This window comes from Lepidochelys olivacea, assembly GCF_965140295.1.
Source record: "Lepidochelys olivacea isolate rLepOli2 genome assembly, chromosome: 7".
Taxonomy (NCBI): domain Eukaryota; kingdom Metazoa; phylum Chordata; order Testudines; family Cheloniidae; genus Lepidochelys; species Lepidochelys olivacea.
The window spans coordinates 90,425,521-90,447,573 of NC_140417.1; the positions used below are offsets into that span (position 1 = coordinate 90,425,521).

Consider the following 22,053-nt stretch of genomic DNA (forward strand, 5'->3'; position numbering starts at 1 on the left):
GAGGGCTGGTGGTATGGGCTGAGGTCGTGGGGGTGCTCCCAGCCCCCTGCCCAGAGCGGCTCACAGCAGGGAGCTTCAGGGGATAAGCCCTGATTCCACCCCCTTTCCCCACGGCCCCATCCCCACCTCCTCTCCGGAGCAGCGAGCGCGCCGTGGCTCCGCTTCTCCCCGTCCCTCCCTCGCAAGGGCCATCGGCTGATCGGCAGCAGGGAGCCAGAGGAGGAGGGGCAGGAACCCAGCATGCTGGGGGAAGAGGCGGGGGAGGGGAAACTTGCCTGCTTTGCAGCAGCAGTCAGCAGGACCAAGCTTCTTCACCCTGCCCCAGGCTGGAGGGGGGGGCGGAGAAGAGCGGGCCAGGGTGGGCAGGATTTTTAATGGCACGCTGCTGCCTGCCGGGGTCCCAGCCTGGGTTCGGCAGCGGGCTGAGCGGGGCCAGCGGCTGGGACCCGGCAGGTAGCAGCGTGCCATTAAAAATCGGCTCGTGTGCCATAGGTTGCCGACCCCTGAATTAGTGTGTGCCTAGGCACACCCGGCCCACCCCGTATGCATGCCTATGGTCACCATATTATATAGACTGGATTGTCTGAAATAACCCCCATTAGGAAACAACTCTTTCTGAGTGCTCTATATTAAATAAGGAATGAAAATTCAAGTGCAGTCCATGACTTTAAAAAGATGGTTTCAGAGTAACAGCCGTGTTAGTCTGTATTCGCAAAAAGAAAAGGAGTACTTGTGGCACCTTAGAGACTAACCAATTTATTTGAGCATGAGCTTTCGTAAGCTACAGCTCACTTCATCGGATGCGGTGAATCATTTATTAGAGTGGGAGTTGATTGCAGCGATAACAGGGCTGGACATGAGCAACCAGAATGGAAATACATCAGAAGAGCCAAGGAGGACTGAAGATCAAATAGAGCAAATCATTCCAAAGAGCAAGAACAAGATTGAATTACTGGTACTCTAGCAACAATTCCAAATTATATATTTATATAAAATCAGGAACATACACACTATTCCTATGAAGCAACCTTTTGTCCCCAAGGAGAAAGTAGCTACAATTTTACAACTTCAAATGTTGAAGATGTGCCATTGAATGGGTAAAACTGAGCTGGCTTCAGAATTGGTTGAACCTTGTAGTGCCCAAAGTATTGTATTCTGTAGAGCCCTGGTTCAGTAGAACTTGGAATATGCCATTCTACTTTGGCCTTGCTGCGGCCAAGCAATCCTTTGGTCCAGTAAAATCTAATAGAAAAATAATAAACTACAGGTTAAAAATATAATCCATGTTAATGTGTATTGCAATAGTCCAGCCAAGATCTCTAACTGGCTGAACTAAACATATCTGAATGCCAAACCATTATGGAACAGAAATATTTTTACTACAAGTTAAGTGACATAGACACTAAACTAATCACTCTGGCTCAATTTGTCCCAAGAGGATTCTGTGATTTTTTTAATTACCGTGTTTTATTTTTGTTGCTTTGTTAATAACACAATGCACAGCAATGAAATACACCAGGGAACACTAAATGACAAATAAGTGGTTATTTCTGTAGAAAAAAATATTTCTGACTAGGTAATTATGTGGCTCCCATAGCGATTTAAATGAGCACCTCCCAACATCATTATCACGGTTATTACATATTAATGAATTTACCCTCACAACTCCCCTGTGAGATGAGAAAATATTATTCCCATTTAACAGAAGAGGAACTGAGGCACAGATGGAGCAAGAAAATTGTGAAAGGTCAGGCAAAATCTGTGAAAGAGCTGGAAATTGAACCTAAATAAGGTTGAGTCCCAGACCTGTGCCAGAATCACACATCCCCTTCCTCATGTTTATTGCTAAAAATGGGCTCAGGAAACTGAACCACCTTAGGCTAATATAACTGGAGCCTGAATTTTTTAACAATAGAGCATGTGCCGTATACATCAGACAACAGCAAAACTTCCTCCCCCTGCCCACACCAATGTGTCTCAGCAGGGATGCATGTCCTATGGGGAACAGAGTTAGTCCCAAAAATGCTGACAATACTTGTTTCTGTCAAAATGTTTTATGTATCTATTTTGACAAATAAAATTGTTGGGAACATTTTGTAAGATGGAATTTCTGGTGTGAGAGTAAGACCCCCAAAATAGCCCAATGGTGAGGGCACTCACTGGGGGTGTGGGAGACCTAGGTTTAAGGCTCTGCTCTAAATCAGGCAGGTTTCCCACATCCGAAGTGAGAGCCTGAACCACCACACTATTAGCTATTTCACACACACACACACACCAATGCTTTTTCACAAATTTTATTGAAAGGTCTCATTTTCATTCTACATCAGAATAAAAACAAATTTCAAAACCTCTAAATTTTTTTGTGAAACAGAATTGTTTTTTTTCCAGCTAGCCCCAATGGGAAACACCTCTCAGGGTTATAAAATAAATTAGTTTATCTCCATATTCATTCCCTCCTTGTCCTGTCTATTGTGACTGTCAACGTCTGTTGTGTCTTGTTTTGCACTTAGATTATAATCTCTTTGAGGTGGGAACCTTGTTTTTTGTTCAGTTTGTACAGAGCCTAGCACAATGGGATCCTGGGATCCTCAGTGCTACCAATAAATAATAAACATCTGTCCATTGATCTGCTGTCCTAAATCCTAAATGATATGGATGTCAGAGATGTGTGCTCTCTGTCAGCATGTGTGATTAAATAGGACCATTATTCTGGTATACTGCAACTGGAAAATGCTTCCCCTAAATATACATGGAGTTCACAATGGTTTACAGCATCTTACCTCTTTACTTATTTTGTTTATTTGTGCACTAACAAAAATAAGGGTGTGATGGTACCCAGTCTTTTCAATATTATAACAGTGAGTATGTTATTGAAGTTTCTCTTTCCAGTTTGTGGGAATTTTCATAGAAATTTTATTAAATGTTTTAAATTTTGTTACTCAAAAAAGGAGAAATTCCTTGTTTGTAGCATTACTTGCTTTCTGGAATTATTATTATGCTGCTAAGCATAGACATACTATACATTAATACTGACAAGTAATGAAACACAGCACTACCTTTATCTGAGTAAATTATATTAGGAGGAAAATTTACAGAAATGGGGATCCTAATATATTGTGACAACATAAGAGAGCTACACAATCCCCCTAACCCCCAAAATACATAGATACACTGGAAAAGACCAGAATAACCTCTGGTAGAAAAGGGGCATGTCAGTTTGTATTCCATAAACACAGGCATGATTTCCATCTCCTAAAACTCCAAGCTTAGTGCTGTTATGTATGCTACTAAAGTGTGTCAGAAGCTGTCTCAGGAGACAGTGGATTTAATATCAGTATCCTTTGGGTACCAGATCAGATTCAGAAAGTGATTGGTTGCACTCAGGCAGAGAAAATTATGCACTACCAGGAAGAAGCCATTAGAAATTCAGAGAAACAGAATCTACTGATGTAAATCTGTTATACTGGGAACATTGTCTCTCTCCTTTTGAAGTGTAAGGTGTTTTTATTGGAATATCTCCAACATTACAGGATCCTAAAATGGACCTTTTTGGGATTCCATCCTTTTACTGATATTTAGGAGACTGAGGTAAATAAGTCATCGGTTTTTAATCAGATTAGGCAATAACTTCTTTGAACAAGGATCTGATAAACAACCCCTCTGTATTCTTTGTATGGATCTTAACATTATTAACTCTACTGATTATAGCTCTAAAAAGCCACACTAAAAGAAAAGGAGTACTTGTGGCACCTTAGAGACTAACCAATTTATTTGAGCATGAGCTTTCGTGAGCTACAGCTCACTTCATCGGATGCATACCGTGGAAACTGCAGCAGACTTTATATACACACAGAGCAACACTATGCAACCTCCTCCATTTTGCATCACCTGGTGCAGAGGCCATTGCCAGAGGAGAGGTAATGTGGCCAAGCCTTTGTGATTCAGCTATGTTCATCTGCTGGACCAGCATCCTCATATAGTTAAAGCAGCCCTGAGGTTCTAATTTATGCCATGGGCCAGCTGGCCTCCAGGCAGGCAGCCCCAGAATATGGGAAGTACAAAAGCTGCATAAAGTCACCCCTAAACCAAGTCCTGTGCAGAGAGCAAAGATTTTTGACCTTCTAGTGAACCAACATCTTACATCTCAATGACTGGGCTTGAAGGAAACCTTTTTAGTCCATATAAGTTACTTTATAAGTACTATAGTGCAAAATGCAGTATTTAATTAAAAATTATTAAAACAATGCAGAAGGAGGTAGTTCTACCCATTGTTCTTACAGTAATTATTCATTTATCTTACATTCCACAATATTGATAGTAATTGTGAGTAATTCATCATGGTTATACGGTAATTGTGAGTAATTCTAAAATCTGCCTCCTGTTTGTATACATTCAAGGAAAGTCACATCCAGAAGGGGAATCACAAGGCAGAATGGTTCCAACTCTGATTCTGCTCCCTGCATTCCAACCTAAAAAGAAGGCTGCTTCACAGACCTTCTGCTGATGTTCAAAGGCAGGTCTGGAGGCTGTGATCTGAGCATTTTACCGACACAGCCATAGCTCAAGTATCCCCAGAGTGTGTGCAGGTTACTCTTTTCTACAAGGATAGGCATAAACTACCCTGGGGTACTGTGCATGAGACAGTGGCTAGTCAGAATGTGTGTGTGCAATTAACACTCTTACAGGGTTATTGTACACCCCTTTTGAGGAAAATGCAAAAGAGTCCCAGAACATGGTCCCTGGGGTTTTAATAAGCAGGGCCAGCTCCAGGCACCAGCTTTCCAAGCAGGTGCTTGGGGCAGCATTCAGAATGGGGCGGCAGGCCATGTCCCGCGGCCGCAATCCGGCAGCGGCTTTTGGGCGGCAACTCTGCCACTCTTCCGGGCGCGGCGGCAATTTGGCAGCAACTGCTTGGGGTGGCAAAATTGGTAGAGCCACCCCCGTTTATAAGCAGTTCACTGAATCCTTAATACTCAGTGAAATTTGTGAAACAGAGTCAGTCCTGGGGGAGTTACTCACCTGGTATCCCAGGAGGCATCATTATACATTACATGCCAATTTCCTGAAATATTCTCATATTTCTCTACTGTAAGGAAGGTTTGGTGAGTCTGGAATAAAATTAATATAACTAGTCAGATACTGAATGACCAATCATGTAAGCTTTCTAGTGCTTAACTTAAAATTGAAGAACAGATTTTTTTTCTTTGTTTTAATTTTTTATTGGCAAAACATAACAAGACTAAGCTTGTCATATAATGTAGGGTATAATAAAGGACACATTCATTGCAAGAAGACTGCAAAATATATGGTATTTAACAAATTTCCAGTAAAAATAACCAATATGACATGTCTGTTCTCTATTTTAAAAAATGTTTAAAAAAACGTTAATGGTTTGAACTTACTTTGATTCTGAGAATGAAAGCTTGGACTTGCATTAAATTGCACCAGAATGTAGAGAAAAGGTTTCTGCATTGCTCATATGTGCAATTTTGACTCACATGGTATGAAGAGGTCATGAATTATCTAGGACTGAACTTTGTGCAGTTTTCCTATTCAGTTCTCAAAATCCCCTTAGCTGGACAAACTTCCAAGCTGGAACTTTACAATCAAAGGGCTTCTGGTAATGTAAGGCCCCAAAGAATATGCTGAAGTCAGTAACTCATGTAAGTACAAACAGGGTGAACGTGTTTTTACATGAACCAATAGGGGCCTCCAATGAGTGTTTAGTTACAGGAAGTTTAGAAAATTATATTTAGGACACTTTACCTATATCATTTGTTGTGATTTATAAACATTCCAAAATGAAGGGTTTATCTGGGATGTATTATTTTAATGTGCAGTATTCATCCTAGTGTAAATGGCTAGTTATAGTATGATAGTTTTAGTATAATATGCAAGAATCACTGTTTATAAACTTCTAAACTTCAGTGACTCTTCCCTGCAGTTTACAACTAATTCAACTGGCCACCGAAATAAAATAAAGTAATAGAGCTCAAATAATATTTTCTTCTCTGAGAGTTGTGTGTGTGTGTGTTTGTAAAGATATGTTCACACTTAAAACACTATCGCTGCACAGCTGTGCTACTATAGCTGCGCCACTGTAGCACTTCAGTGTAGACACTACCTACACCAAAGAGAGGGGCTCTCCCCTCACTGTACGTAATCCACCTTCCCGAGAGGAAGATGCAAGAATTCTTCTGTCAATCTAATGCTGTCTACATAGGGTCTTAGGTTGGCTTTACGACACCACTCAAAAGTGTAAATTTTCCACACTCCTGAGAGACAGTTATGCTGACCTAATTTTCTGGTGTAGAGCAGGCCTAACATCTCTGCCTCTTTTTCTCTTTCCATGTCTGACCTATTCTATCTCCATGCCATTTGCTTTCTTTTTTTTTCCCCTCTTATTTCCCTCTATATCTCATTTTACTCTCTCTCTCTCTTCTCCTTATCTTTCTTTAGAAAGGTGTATCTCAAAGTCCTCCTTGTAAGCAAGCAGAACAATAATTAAACATTAGCCATTGTGAAAGAATAGAAAAATCTAACATAATTTAATTATACTTACAGTGTTCTGAGCAGAATTCCTGGGGTTCGCACCTACAAAAGTTGCTTCAGCAACTTCTCCCTGAGGAAATGTTAGAATTTATTTTGAGAGTGGACTATACGTTATATAATAAAATCAACGATTTAAGACATCTTTATTAACATTTTCTGTATTATTTTAATAGTTGCTATTGGATTGTAGATTTTTTATCGTGAATTCCACTATCTACAGTGCCTTAACATTCCACCTCTCCTGTCTGCTGGATGAATTCCATTATGTGACATTAAGTTGAGCTATTAAAAAAAAAAGAAGGTGGGATTTTAAGGTTAAAGTACTAGATTGTAGCTACTTCACACCTTCCACTTGCTTTTATTGCACCCAAGAGTGTGCAGATAAGACGACAGGACCCTTGTTCTGAATAGCTTATAACCTAATTTTGCCAAGTATTTAAAATAATTAATCTTTATGACATTTTTATCTTATTCAGACTCCAAAGCAAGTATATCAAAGGACAATCAGATTTCTGTTTCAAAACATTATAATGCAACAATTGCTACTTCAATGAATCCTCATTTTATGTATAGAAAGAAGAAGATTCTCCTTCATAGAGAGATGTCAAGGGCTCTTTTTTTTTATTCACTGATTTTAACTACATTCGTTATACAAACATTGGCAGATAGAATATCTATATCTATGTTGTTGCTCTAAAATAAGGACAAATAACCTTAATATAAAAACACTGATGTGATTATCCACTTCTCAGAAGCACATTCTTTACTCAGTAATTCATTCATATGTGAATTTCATATTCAAGGGGCATGTTTGGTTTATTGTTATAAAGAATAAGGAAGAAAAGGAGCATTTTGACATTCATGTCAGCTATATAAACATCAGAATACTTATTCAGTTCTCATTTTCTTTTATTATAATTTTATTTCAGTTTCACTTTTTCTTGCAACTCACGCAGAGGTAAACTGAGTTGCTATCACAACCAAGCTCCAGATTACTTAGTCTAGATATCACGGGTCAGATTCTGCTCTTATATATCCTGATGTAAATTTTGATTAACTTCAGTGTAATCGAAAGCAGAATTTGGCCCTATGTCTCTATAGAGACCCCACATTAATTAAGAAGACAGTTAAGAATCTGACAAGTATTCAGACTAGTAGTAAATAAATGACATTTCCCCACACAGTCTTACCACTCTGTACTGTGGTTGTACTTCCTGTAACACATCCCCAAATTTTTTACCGATTGGTGCAACATCAGCAAGAACACCAGGTAACAAAGTTATGTTGGTTACGCTGAAGAATTCTGGCTCTGGCCCATTTGGCAAATCCTGAACTGTATTCTAGGAAAAAAAGAACATTTGTTTAATAAGCAGAAATATTGTTTGTCAATTCTACAGTGAAACAATTGTGACAAAACATCATATACAGATGATGATGTATTTCACAAAATCCAATAAGTCAAATGTGTCTTTTTAATTAACTACAATGACTCTAATTGGCTGTAATGCCAAGAATCAGAAAGTGACCAAAAAAAGTGAGAGGGTTCTTGTTTATATGCCACTTTCAGCACCACTTCATTCTTCGATCTTATCTCCATATGACTTTACACCAAGTTGCAGCTCCTGTTCTTGCTTGAGCTAGCATCCTGTTCAGCCCCAAGCAAAAGCTGCAACAACTTAAGGGCTGATCTAACGTACATGCAGCTGTCCACAGATCAACAGGGTTGTTTTAGCAGCCAGGAATTGTCAGAGTGCAGAGGCTTTTCCAGCTACACTGACATCACCCTCATGGCAGGGCCAGGAACTGGGACACATAGACCTACTATACTGCTTCTGTACCAGCTGGAGATTCTGTTTACTGAAGGGAAATTCCCAGGAAGCTGATTAGGCTGGTTTCTGGTGATTTTGCACCGCCAGAGCAATACAGCAGTTAGATCAGATCAGAGAATCAGGACCATGGCATTTAAAATAATGGGATGGAAAAATTATGTAAACCTCACTTCTAAAGAATATATAAATATGAAAGTGTACACCGGATTCAAATGATCTTTTATTACCATAGCAATAGCCTTGGCCAGTCCTCTGAACAACTGAATATAAGCAGAAAGAGTGTGTGGCCCATAAATGGTGGATGCTGCCTCATATCGTTGAACCTACAAAAGAGATTAAAAGATCACTGCATTTCTTCCACAGATTTTGTTGTTGCTGCTGTTTTCATTTCTTTGTGAAAAAGAAAAAATATTCCACAGACATCTAAACTCCCATGAAAATTATCACTGAAAAGTAAAAATGCATGGTAAACATGTCCTGTAAACATCTTTGTCCTATATTAGAGCTATTTTCTTTACCTGGTATTCTTCATAAGTAGTAATGTAATGGGTATAAACATTGCACAAGCCTGCAATTATGACATTCATTCCCTGGGTCCCATGGGATTCAAATTCCTAAGAAAGATGAGTACAAATACATAATTACTTTAATAAATATTAAATATACAATTATATTCATCGCATGCCGTATCTTCTATTTAGTGTTGTTGTAGCCATGTTGGTCCAAGAAGAAGGTATTGACATTTCTGGGGTCATTAATAAGATGAATAAAAATAATAAATAATATTCAGTATGATGGATGGATAATGTTATGATTTTCACAGTGTTTCTAATCATTCTCATGGTGGCACCACACTGATAGAGTTAGTGGGTGAAATTTTGGCTCTAGTGAAATCAATAGCAAAATTCCCATTAATATCAGTGGGGCCAGGATTTCACTCATGTTTGTTTATTGCCATATTGGGAGGTGGGGTATGCTGATTGATAGATAGGTATTAGATCAGAGGTGGGCAATCTGGCCCGTGGGACCCTCCTGCCTGGCCCCTGAGCTCCTCACCCGGGAGGCTAGCCCCCGGCCCCTCCCCTGCTGTCCTCCCTCCCCCGCAGCCTCAGCTCACTGCGCCACCAGCACAATGCTCTGGGCGGCGGGGCTGCAAGCTGGGGCAGAGCCCGGCCTGACCCGCTGCTCTGTGTTGTGCGGTGGTGTGGCTGGCTCCAGCCGGGTGGTACGGCTGTAGTGCCGCCAGCCACCAATCCTCCAGGCAGCGTTGTAAGGGGGCAGGGAGCGGGGAGGTTGGATAGAGGGCAGGGGAGTTTGGGGTGGTGTTCAGGGAGTGGGGGTGTGGATAGGGGGCAGGGCAGTCAGAGGGTAGGGAACACAGGGGTTGTATGGGGGCAGGGATCTCGGGGGGCTGTCAGGGAACAAGGAGGGTTGGATGGGGCAGGAGTCCCGGGGGGGCTGTCAGGGGGAAAGAAGCAGGGGGGGGTCAGATGGGGGGCGGGGGCCGAGCCACACCTGGCTGTTTGGGGAGGCACAGCCTCCCCTAACCAGCCCTCCATACAGTTTCTGAAACCCGATGCGGCCCTCAGGCCAAAAAGTTTGCCTGCCCCTGTATTAGATACACAACTAATTTTAAAAAAATACCTTCATAATATGTGAGACCAAGAGTACGTCTACACTGGAGCTGGAGATGTAAGCTCCAGCTTCAGAAGACACACCTACACTAGTTCAATGGGGATCTAGCATGGGGTCTAGCATGCTAAAAACAGAAGACTAGCCACCACGTTGCTAGTGACAGGAGGGGCCAGCCGCCCTGAGTACAATCTCATCTAAAACTCTAGGTATGTACTCGGGCAGTTAGTCAATCCCACTACTCACGCTGCTGCAGCTACATTTCTATTTTTTGTGCACTAGGTCAATCACAGCTTGAGAGGGTAGGTCTACTCAAGTAGGAAATTACACCTTCCAGCTACACCCCAAGGAACAATATCGGTATGAGGCAAGAGAAAGATGATAGACTCAAGAAAATAAAGGTTCCATAAACTCTGCTGTCTAGAAAAGTTCTCTTCAAGTTTTTAGCCAGTAACTTACACTTTTAACAGCTTCTCGTAGTCTCCGTCCAGACATTGTCCTGTGAAGTATTATGATAGTAATGTTAAACTCCAGTAATGTAGAGAAAGTGTGATATACTGAAGTGCAAGGTGAGTTGGAAGGACTGTGGACGAGCATCAGTAGGAAAGGTTTGGATCACACAAGGCTCCCAAAACCTGGATGCTCAGCTGAATCTCACCTGAATTATCTGTATAGTTAGAGCCAATAAAAGAACCCACCCCTTTACAACAGTTTGGCATTTAGAAATCACCATCACTATGTGGAAAAGAGACTATAAATAATTGATCAGCTACATGTGATATCATGCAGGCCCTGGCTGAGGTCTAGAATTTTCCTAATTTTGTCCATTGAATTGAAACTACATTTTCTGATGGAAAATGGTTCTGTCAAAAAAGTTGATCAGCTATAAGAATGGGAAGCCAGTTTCAACCTCAACTATAGATCAGCAACTGCTGGTCTAAAAACAGGGAAGAGGGAATCCCCATGTGTCCAGTTAAAGACTGCACGCACACTCACACACACAAAAATGCACCTGCGTTAGAACATTAGGATGGACATTGAAATACAGTGGCTGCACATCACATTGTACCAGTGATAAGGTAGTTTCTGGCTTTATATCCCTTCCATAAAAAATATGCATACACAAGTACTATGTGTTCTTTAGATATAAAAACTGTCTGCTTTGTTACACAAAATAAGAGTAAAAATAGTACATACGTCAGCTCTCCTGGTAAAGCGACGATTGCCAAGGACCCAATGGTAAAAAGCTGAACATCAACTATTTCAGGGTGCCATGGATAAGGGAATGAAATCTTGGAAGAAGAAAAAAAAGAATATAGTGTTACATTTTTTTGAATAAAGACCATAAGATACAATCTGGTTTTGTTCTTTCCATATTCATAAAAATAGTGATGCAAACATTTATTTTTGTAAGAAATTTACATTGGTCTGTAGAAAATTAATGCTTTGTCTCACTTTATCTTCTGGGCTACCCATGCATTAAATCATTCAACCAGAACCATATTCATTAGGAATGGAAGAAACCTATTGTATTATCTAGTCTGCCTAAATGCCCATGCAACACTCTTCCCTATCCTATGTTCTTAAATGCTTTGTTCTGTTCAGTTCTAAATGACTGAAGCAATGGGTTTTCATTCCCTTCTCTTGGGACATTATTCCACAATCTCACAGATGTCACCATTAAGAATGATTTGATTCGAAATTTTCCTGTGTTTAACTTTATCCCATTACTTCTGATTTACCTACTTGACCTGCTTTAAATAATTCCTCTCTCTTTCAGATACTTGTAGGCAGTGATCATATCACTCCTCAGTTGGCATTTGGCTTGTCTATAGTTAGTTCTTTTACCTTGTGCTCCATGGGTCAATACCTCCATGGATTTAAACACTTTGTTACTATCTTTCTGGTAATGAGGTGCCCAGAACTGTATGAAACATTCTTGGTGCAGTCTAACAACACCGTAGAGAAAGGAGCCATGAGCACTCTGGTGAAAACAACATGATGCCTAGGAACTGGCAGCTTAAAAAGATATTGTTTTAAAAAAAAACACCAAATCATATTTCAAGATCATGAGTAAAATTTTCAAAAGCCCCCAAGTGATTTAGGAACCTAAACCCTATTGGCTTTCAGTAAGATGTCTAAGTCTCTTTTGAAAATGGGATTAAAGATCATAATTCACTCAGGCACTTTTGAAATCTTTCCCTATCTTTAATTTAATGTTCACTCTCATTCCAGCTCTAAGACTACTTCCTTGGCATTACAGTATAGATGGGCTCTTTTTAGATTGAATTTTCCAGATTACATTTTTTCAGAACAAATCCCATTTTGTTATTTTCTATCCATTTTTTGTAACTGGAGCTACAAATATATAATTACATTTATATAATTAAATATTCCAGAACTTTGACATGCTACCCAAGCCACAAGGTTTAAAATTCTAATGTCATTGCCCTTTTAGTCCAAAATTTCTCATCAGACATTTCCACAAGTCAAAAACTCTTCTACCATGAAATTATATATTTTGGCAGGTAACCAAAGATCAAACTGCCCTTTCTAGCATCACAGTAGTAATCTTTATATAAGGACAAACATTCTCGAACATTTTCTGCACTGTATTTTATCACAAAGACATGTCTCCTTCATTATGAAGCATGAATGTCTTTTCCCCCTTTTTTAAGTTCTACAATAAGAATGTATGGAAGATCATGCTTCTCTCCTAATAAAAACCCTGTCTCTTTTAGTGCTTTTTCAGAGTATTGATAAGCATATATTTGTGTTCCTTTTCATGTCTTTTAAAGTAAGATTCCCTTTAAAATATTAGTGTCATACGACCATTCATTGCCTTTACTTCTGCATCATTAGTTTAATTATGGCGGGAATGAAATGGATATCCTTTCTCTCGGCAGGAAAATCCAGCATAGTTAAGCGTTAGCTGTGCTCAGAGTGATATACACTAACACACTCTACCTCTCCAGTATTTAAAAGGATAGGCTTAGGTTTGTGGCACTCTTTTGTTTCATTGGACGGCTCTCCAAGCAGCTGGTTATGAACAATTTCCCAGAACGGCTGGCCTTCTAGTGAACCTGTAAGTAGAAACCTCTTTTAATACAGTTTCTTCGGTTTTTCTCAGTGTATATTTGACAAAGTCTAATTCCTCACCTGCATTTCCTCAAAGTATCTACGTATCTAGGCTAGGATTTTCAGGGGAGTTTAGGGGATTTGAATCCATTCATCTTAAAATGGGATTTTGGACACCTAACTCCCATAGTTTGCTTTAAATATTCCAGCTCTAACCAATCAGCATTTTGAACATGGCTGTGACCATACTATATGGGTAGTGACCCTGAATTACAGAAATAGAAAGGACCGTCCTCCTCACTGGATTGGGAACTAATGGCAAGAGGGAGCAAATAAAGGAAGATTTTTAAAATATCAAATAAAAGCTCTAACAATAGTTATGTAGGGGGGCAATTAGGGATAGATTTGTAAATAAAGAATGAATGAGGAAGTAAAAAGACATGTTCCAATTCTCACCTTCGCCACTTTCCTTATACATTGTATCCCTATCACCCACTCTTCGTCTGTATTTTTAAGACTGTAAGCTATCTGAGGCAGGGACTGTGTTTGCACAGTTCCATGAACAAGACCGAGAGTATTATTGCCACATAAACAATAAACCTCAGTGAACAAGATCTGCAGACTCTGTTTTTCTGCTTACCTTGTGTGAAATTTAAGAATCCCACTCCATCAATAGTACCTGCTGCAAAGCTGTAGCCCAGGGCTGGTTTACATGTTTTACCCTTAATAAAAGTATTTTAAAATTAGATTGTATACAGCATATCAACTCCAGATGTAAAACCACAACAATTCTACCTGGAATATTCTAATGAGGATTCCCTATCTACAGGCAGGAAAATTCCCAGTACTTACTGTATGGGTTGCATTGAGCTGGACAGTGACATCACTCATGTTCACCCACTGGTGAGCTGAATGGAGAGGTCCTGTTACCTCCTGGGAAGCTGAAGTATACAGTTCCTAAAACACAGACACATATTATACTGATTAACACTGGGTGCAAAAACTAAAGAATATATTTTATTGAAATAGAACCACAAAGAACCTGTTAAAAACAGATGCAAGACAAATATGAACTATTTTAATACAATCTCAGCTTCCTTGGGAGCAGGTGGAAGCCGTTAGTCCCTCAGGTAGAAGAAATGATGTGCTTAAATCTTTGAGAACATGTTTCTGTGATGTGGGTCAGTTACAGAGGCTAGTGCTTTATTAGCCAAATCCTTCCCAAACTATCAGACATTGCTTAGGGCATAAACAATGCCCTACCATCCCTATCTATCTGGGGCCACTCTTTGCACACCCTCTCTGTTGTTAAGTATTACCTCTCTGAGTAGTGTTCGAAGGAGCCTTTAGTGGGACCTTTTTCAGCTTTTTCATCGGGCTTTCTGTGACCCATGAGCAGAGGATTCCATCAGTGACTTTGCCTATAAGCAATAGGCAGATGGTCACTCACACCAACCTCACTTTTCTCCTCCATGAATGAGTAACTCAAGAGGGTGTCTGACAGCAACTGTCCAAAAATAAGTTAACTGGAACTGGAGTTCTCTACCTTTTTGCAATGTGGGCCATACCTCAATAGAGAGAGTGTCCTCAGGGATCACCTCCCCTTCTTTTTCCCAGTTGCAGAGACCATCTCCTTTCCCATTCCTGAGCACATAACATCTCTATGGCAACTACAGCTATTGCTTACAGGGAAGAATAATATTTGTATCTGCCTTGCATACCATTTATCAGGCGGAAATAAGGAGAAAAATTAGCACCAGGTGTGCAGCAAGTTTTCTGTGGACCTTCAGCAGTCCACCAATCCACAACCTCTGAATTGCAGTTTCAAAATTAAATTAGGGCTTCAAATATCAAATAGGGAGTAGAGAAAGATTATACAAAATGAAACAAGTTGCACAGCTCACGCAAGTACCTGGAAAAGCTCTTGTGAAGATATTCTATAAAGTTAGTAACAAAAAGGAATGACTAACATTAAGGAACAGAAGTTGCCTCATCATATTTTATAGTAGAAGTTTTTTTTTGTTTCTCTCATCTTAACACCAACCTAGATGACCCTCTCCTTGCGGAAATGTACCTGCTTGAAAACACCTTTCCCAATTCTTCGATTCTAGTTTGATCATTAGATATTCATAATTCAAAGATATAATTTCCTTTATTTAAATTCACAATTAATTTATAATTGTTCATTAAAAGGTATCTTCCATAATAAGTAATTTTCATAGTTCATAGAACTAGTACATATGAAGTATTAATAGAAGTTACACAGATTTGGTAACATTTCATGTAACTATGTGAAATATCATTTTACTATGGTATGTATATTTTGAAATCCAATAGGACCACCACCCACAAAGGTCATATATGGAAAAAGCATTTCCCTCTAAATTAGATACACATGCAAGTCCCTAATGTACTATTAGACTAGAATATCCACTAACCTACAAATCACTGTCATTTTAGAGCAATTCTATTGCAAACACTCAAAAATGGCAATTAAAAAGAAAACTGCTATAATCAAGTCTGCTGTTGTCATTAATTCACTGAATCTGTTCCAGACCCTGCAAGCTGCTGACACGGAAATCTCCAAGCGCAATGGTATTGCACTTCCTCCTCTGCTGTCCTTGACAAACGTTAAAATAGATAGTATGGATAAAGGAGAATCCGTTTCAGGTTAGAAGAAAAATGAAATCTGTGGCTTCCTTGGGTCTCTCTTTCAGGAAAGAAAAGCATTTTGGGGCATGTCTAGCTATGAAGTGGAGAAGGCCTATATTTATTGTGTTCTGACATATTACAGTGCACAACATAGTTCTAGTCTACAGAGGCTATTGTATATTGATTCTTATGCCACCCACACCACCTAGCATCATGGTGAGGTCTCTATCTTGACTGGGCCTTTGAACATTACTGTGATGCTTCCCAGGAGCACCCAGGGTTGCGAGGCACCTTAGCATGAGGAAGCTTTGTCTATGCCAGCTAGGAGTCCACTGGCTAGAGGCAACCCAAGCACGCCCCCTAAGCCTACACAGGCCCCACTCACTCACTACAGGTTATGAATAGGCATTCTCCAACCCCTGAGCCCTCGGAGCATCTCCCTGGAATGTCTAGCCCCTGTTCCACTGGGCACTCACAGTATTCATGGATCAGCTGCTCCCAGAGGAACAATATGCCGCAGCTTATCAGTTACACCTCAGATCTCTTTTCCACATAAAATACAGCACTTAGTTTATAATGAAAACAAGTAAAAGTTTAATTAACAAAGTATAAAGATTCAAGTGATAACAAGTATTGGAAACAAATGATTACATACAAAATAAAACCATAACACACATTCTAGAGACTAGGCTTAATTAACAAGTTACTCTCTTGTCTAATAAAGTATCGCTCACCAGCACTTTCCAGCCAAGCAGGCTGAGATTCCTTTTTTATGAGGCAAGACATACAGTCAACTTGTCTCCTAGGTAAAGGATTCTGGGTGTGTCTTGGTACCCTTAGATATATCAGATCAATCCACTGGTTGCTGGTTGTTTTTCCCTGTGGCTTTTTTCTCCTGTCACTATCATAATCTCCTGATTAGCCTCAGGCTCAGTAGGCAAATTGTCATGCATTGTGAGGCAAGACAATACACACTGCACAATTACCAGACAGGGAGTTAAGCATCTGTTACCATCTGCCTGAAAAGAACACCCCTGAGGTCTGTTACTCTTGGTTACCAGCCTCAATAATAAAGGAGTACTTGTGGCACCTTAGAGACTAACCAATTTATTAGAGCATAAGCTTTCGTGAGCTACAGCTCACTTCCTCAGCCTCAATAATATAATTTTCAGTATGGACACATACCTTCTTACATATTATGCATGCGTACCTTTTGCAGTGATTGCGATGACTAGTGGGCTACTACCTTTTGCTACTCTTTAGTGAATTATTATACTTCTGATTCAGGAGATACTTGCAAAACCCTGTGCAACCCAGTGCCCACTACAAGTTGGCATCAAGAGGTTCCCAGGTCATAGCTATCACAATGCAATTAATAAATACATACATACATACATAATGCAATTCCTGTAGGAAAAGGTTTGCCTCTACTAGCTGGTGTAAAAATAATAATAATGATAATAATTTATGTAAAGTGTGGGGAAAGGTGAACCTTTTGGTTCTGTTCCCTAGCTTCTGTGGCAGAAGTAGAACCCAGCTACTTATGATGACATATGTGCCCAGTTATCAGATTTTGGAAGAATTTTGCCAGGACTGATATTCCAGACAGTGCCGCCCAGAGGATTCAGGGGGCCTGGGGCAAAGCAATTTCGGGGGCCCCTTCCATAAAAAAAGTCAGTTTTGCCTCCCCAAGCGGCGGAAAAAAAAAAAAGAAAGAAAGAAAGACCCAAGTCGTGCTGCTGAAGAAAGAAGAGGACAGGAAGACCTGCTGCTGAATTGCCACAGAAGACTGAAGTGGAGAGATTGAGCTGCCGCTGAAGTGCCGCCGCTGAGGAAGAGAGGGACTGAAAGACCCAAATTGCAGCCAAAATTGCCCCTGCCCTGTCTGTGGGGCCCGCGGCCTGGCACAAATTGCCCCACTTGCCCCCCAGGCAGCCCTGATTCCAGATAAGCTGGGGTTCTGGGGAACCCAAGACACTGAAAGGCTATGTGAAAGGGTCATGTGCACTTGTGAGTTTGGGGACCTAGATAGCTCTTTGCAAACATTAGCTACTTAACTGTCACACCTTCTCTGTGGGGTAGGTAGGTATCATCCACATTTTACAGAAATGTACAGTGAGGAACAGAGAGGCTAAGATAAAAAGATAGCATTTTCAAATGCTGGTGCCTAAAATTGGGTACCTAAATAAAAATGTGACTGCTTTGAACTTCCGACAACTTTTACTTAGATACATAAATATGGATCTAAGTGCACAGCTGTAGGCCTGCAGCCTTGACCCACATGTTTTGAGAATATCTCTAGCAAAATAAATTTCAGAAACTCACTTGTCATAAAGAAAATGTTTACTGGCTTTTCCAATAATTGCATTTGAATACACAAGTAAAAAGAGCCCAGTTTAACTTACCTTTGCTTTCAAATAGAGATTTTGTCCTATAATTTTTGTACTTTCAATCATATCACTGCCAGGACCTGCAGCCATGCACATTTTAGCCTGTTAAGGATTTTTTAAAGCAAATAATTAAACAAATGTAAATGGAGAAGACATCCTTCTAGCAATATCAAGCTTTTATTGTTCTGTGAATGAGGGCACAAATTATTGTGATCACTTTCATGAAAAAATCTTTGCTTTTAAAACACAAACTAATCCATGCACCAGGTACTGTTTTATAAACTGGAACTAAATTCTGTGGCAAGATCTGTGGTTTCTGAGCATACCAGTGCTGACTTTCATGGAAGACTGGAATTTCTTTGGCAACTTGCAGTAAGTTCAAATATGGAGGATTTGAGCAGTATCCTCTGCTATTTACTGTAATATTATATTGATTTTATGCTTGACCCAAAACTTCCCAGAGATTTTGTATTGTAGTCCAGCTGCATATTGAAAGTCCGTAATCTGCCTCCCTGAAATCAGCATTTTACCCATGGCACAGTGTACATCCCCCCAGCATGCTAGCAACACTGTACAGCAGTGGCCCCCAAAGTGGGGCGCGTGCCCCGCAGGGGACACGCGAGGCCATCCCTGGGGGTGCGCAGCAGAAGGCGCGCCACCGAAGGAGCGCTGCTGGCATGGGGGCAGCTGCGCTCCTAGACCTTTGAGTCTTCGGTGGCAGCTCTCTCTTTTTTTCTTACCTTTTTTTTTTTTTTTGCGCTTCCTTAGAGCTGGCCTTGGGGGTGCATGATCCAAAAAGTTTGGAGACCCCTGCTGTACAGGATGAGTAAGTGGCAGCCCCAAGGAGGCTGCCCATATGGGTAACCAGTATAGGAGCACTTTACATCCTTTTACAGCAGGGTGGACCACAATCTGGCCCTATATTTGCAATTCCATACTTAAAATCTACCTTAAAATGATATATACCTACCCCACCGACTGAACAGTAACTGTTGGGATTATCACATGACTCTCCCGTGTTTATGCAGTGTGGGCCTTTGATATTGGGTGATACATCTCCCAGGTTGGATGATGCAAAGGCTGCTACAAAAGATCCCTGCCAAAAGAAAATAAAGTGTTATGGCTTTTGCTGTCTCTTGCACTGATTGCCATCAACCTGTGGACATCAGATGTATACTGGTGTTTCAATAAAAAAAATCCCGTCATGTAATACAAAGATGTGAAATAAACATAAACTGCCAAAATAACAAACTGCTTGTGTAAATTCCCCTAGGGCTGCAAACAACATGTGCAAAATCATATCATCACTGATATCATATACAGTTGGCAGTGATAGGACATTGGTGAAGTTTTCAAAAGTGACTAGTAGCTCTGGATGACTGAATTTTTGACTTGACTTACGTTAAAGGAACCTGATTCTCAGGAATATGCTGAGCACCTAGCCCCCTAAATCAGTGCCTCAAGTTGGGCATTCAAAACCTTCAGCGCCTAAAAACATTACTTTTGAAAATGTAGGCCCTACGTTTTTTGCAGTAAGGATTTTTTAAATATTTCAAATAGAAACTTAAGGTCATTACCTTGAATTTATATATCTCTTTCGCCTGAGCACAAAGCACTTTACATTAATCTTTCACACATCTCAGCAATTTAGAGATAATTAAGTATTGATATTCCCATTTTACAGATGAGGAAACTGAGGCACAAGTGGTTAAGTGACTTAGCCCAATGTCTTGTAAATTCTTATTTATAGATATTGAATTCTAGCAATCCTTGCCATCACTTTTGCTTGACTTTCCCATTCTACCTCTTGTTTTTCACTATGATTTCTACTGACAGATTTAGCTGATGATTAGCTTAAAACATTCTCTGTTCTGATGATTTGAGTGAGCCACTGAGCACAGAAACAGACAGAAGAAGTTAGCATTAAAGGTAGCAAACTGAATGGGTGATCAAGGACAGATTACACATTTATACAATGTAACCTAATTCATCACATGCAGTATTCACCTCTTAGTTAGGGAAGTGAAGATGAATTAACTAAAGTTGTGATGCTAACGTGCGTAAGTTAAAGTGCATTAAAACTTTGTGTTGATGCTTTCATTCAAGGTCACTTTACTCTAGCATGAGAGCATCCACACAGCTTTTGAACGTGCTTTAGTTTCACAGCTTTAGTTGATTCATCTTAACTTTTCTGATAAGCCCTTACAGATGGCATATCTCACCCTCCATAACATGTCAATTTAGGGTATGTCTACACTGCAATCAGAGGTATGACTGCAGCACATGTAGACATATCCAAGATTGCTTTGGTCTAGCTAGTTTGAGTAAGAATAGCACTGCAACCTTGGCAGCAAGATTGGGGTCTTGGGTTTAATAAACGTTTTTATAAAATCTAACCTCAAAAAGAAATGCTTTCATGTAGGTATGAGCAAACTTTTTTTGTCTAATTTCCAACTCATTCAAACATCTTTGGTTTGAAAGGTTGGACTCTATCTAATGGGTATTAGCTTGCTTTCCAATTGTGAGGGGGGAAATGTAATAGAATAGAAAAATTCTAAGGGAAAAGAAGTGAATTTATATTCTATGCTGGATATAAATAGGGCACCACTTCTGTCAGGTTTGCTTTTTACGGCTGTTCACCTAATAGAAAAAACTTTTTAAATAGTTCCAAAGGGCTCTGAACACATGAGGTTCACCCATTTCTATTTTAAATATATATTTATATTTCAATTAAAACCTTGTCTTTTCAAAGAAATAATATGGTCCTACAGTTTTTGAATTCCAAATACTGCAGAATTCCAAGAACCTGTGAAAACCAGAAAGTGGAACTGCATAGAAACCAATGATAAAGTGAAATTGACCAAAGCCCCAATCCTACAAAGCCCCAATCCCACTTACCCATGTGTTCAACTTTATGCATGTGAGTAGTTCCTATCGAACCAAATGTCATTAGAAAATTGTGTTTTTTTTAAAAATCTAGATCAAATTTTGGATCTCATCAGATCGCAATGTCCCTTGAAATCTAAATAAATGTTGTCAATTGCTATTTTGGGAAGCAATACATAGTCAGCAGTTGCCTTGTAATTTCTCTTTTCTATAATTGGAAAAAGTAGATACTAAAATGTATGATATGTCTTTACTGTGCATCTGCAGTATTTGTCCTGCAGTTTACGATCACGGTTTGAATGAGACTGCATCTATCCATAAAAGACATTTTATTGGCCCTTTTTTATTTATGTTTTATCCCCCACTCCTCAGGATAGCCATAACATAGTCCAACCTCTCCAGGAAGCAGTCCTTTATTCTTCTCTTGTTCAAAGAGGTAAGATGCATAGCCCACGTTGTCACTATTTACGAGAAGATTTGTGTTGTTCATACTGACAGGATGAATTGCAAACCAGCTAATAAACAATCAGAAAACAAATATTAAAGGAAATGCATTCACTAATAGTAGTTATAGCTGACCTACTGGTATCTTTCCTCTTGGGAAAAAGAGCCAGGTAGTTATTTGGAGCTATATCAGCAAATATTGAGTTGCTGCCCCCTCTTCCCTCCTCCATCTCTCAACCTCCACCTGAATACAGACATCTGATCAAAATCTATCTTTAGCTACAGCCAGCTGTCATGCTCAAAAGCTTGGGGAAGTCCATTCTTTCCCTACTACCAAAGAGTACTCCAAATTCATGAGACCTTGGGGACCAGTGCAGCTGGCTCAGCTTGAGGCTGCTGTGAGTTGCTTCTCAGAATAGATCGGTGCCTGATGGCTTGAGGATCAGGGTGTAGTGTGGCTCCAGTCCCCAAGCTGCAGGCTGCTGAGGATATAGCACAATATCATTTCTTACTAGGTTTGATATACTAGTAACTAAAATAACCTGTGATCATGTAACCCACACACCTTCTGGGTTCGGTGCTCTGTCCCC

General features: G+C 40.0%; 1 protein-coding gene across 1 annotated transcript in view; it reads right to left on the reverse strand.

The window, feature by feature from the left end:
• Positions 1-715: 715 nt before the first annotated feature.
• LOC311524279 (putative neutral ceramidase C) overlaps positions 716-22,053 on the reverse strand; it is a 57,908-nt gene continuing 36,570 nt past the window's right edge. The window contains exons 9-22 of the mRNA XM_084635223.1: positions 21,414-21,534; positions 19,104-19,229; positions 18,149-18,235; positions 13,944-14,048; positions 13,732-13,813; positions 12,981-13,096; positions 11,211-11,305; positions 10,473-10,512; positions 8,900-8,995; positions 8,609-8,704; positions 7,743-7,892; positions 6,563-6,622; positions 5,020-5,108; positions 716-1,242 (exon numbers count right to left, since the gene is read on the reverse strand). Of these exons, the coding sequence (XP_084491349.1) occupies positions 1,053-1,242; positions 5,020-5,108; positions 6,563-6,622; positions 7,743-7,892; positions 8,609-8,704; positions 8,900-8,995; positions 10,473-10,512; positions 11,211-11,305; positions 12,981-13,096; positions 13,732-13,813; positions 13,944-14,048; positions 18,149-18,235; positions 19,104-19,229; positions 21,414-21,534 (1,453 nt within the window). The 3' untranslated portion in view covers positions 716-1,052. The remainder of the gene's footprint in view (positions 1,243-5,019; positions 5,109-6,562; positions 6,623-7,742; positions 7,893-8,608; positions 8,705-8,899; positions 8,996-10,472; positions 10,513-11,210; positions 11,306-12,980; positions 13,097-13,731; positions 13,814-13,943; positions 14,049-18,148; positions 18,236-19,103; positions 19,230-21,413; positions 21,535-22,053) is intronic.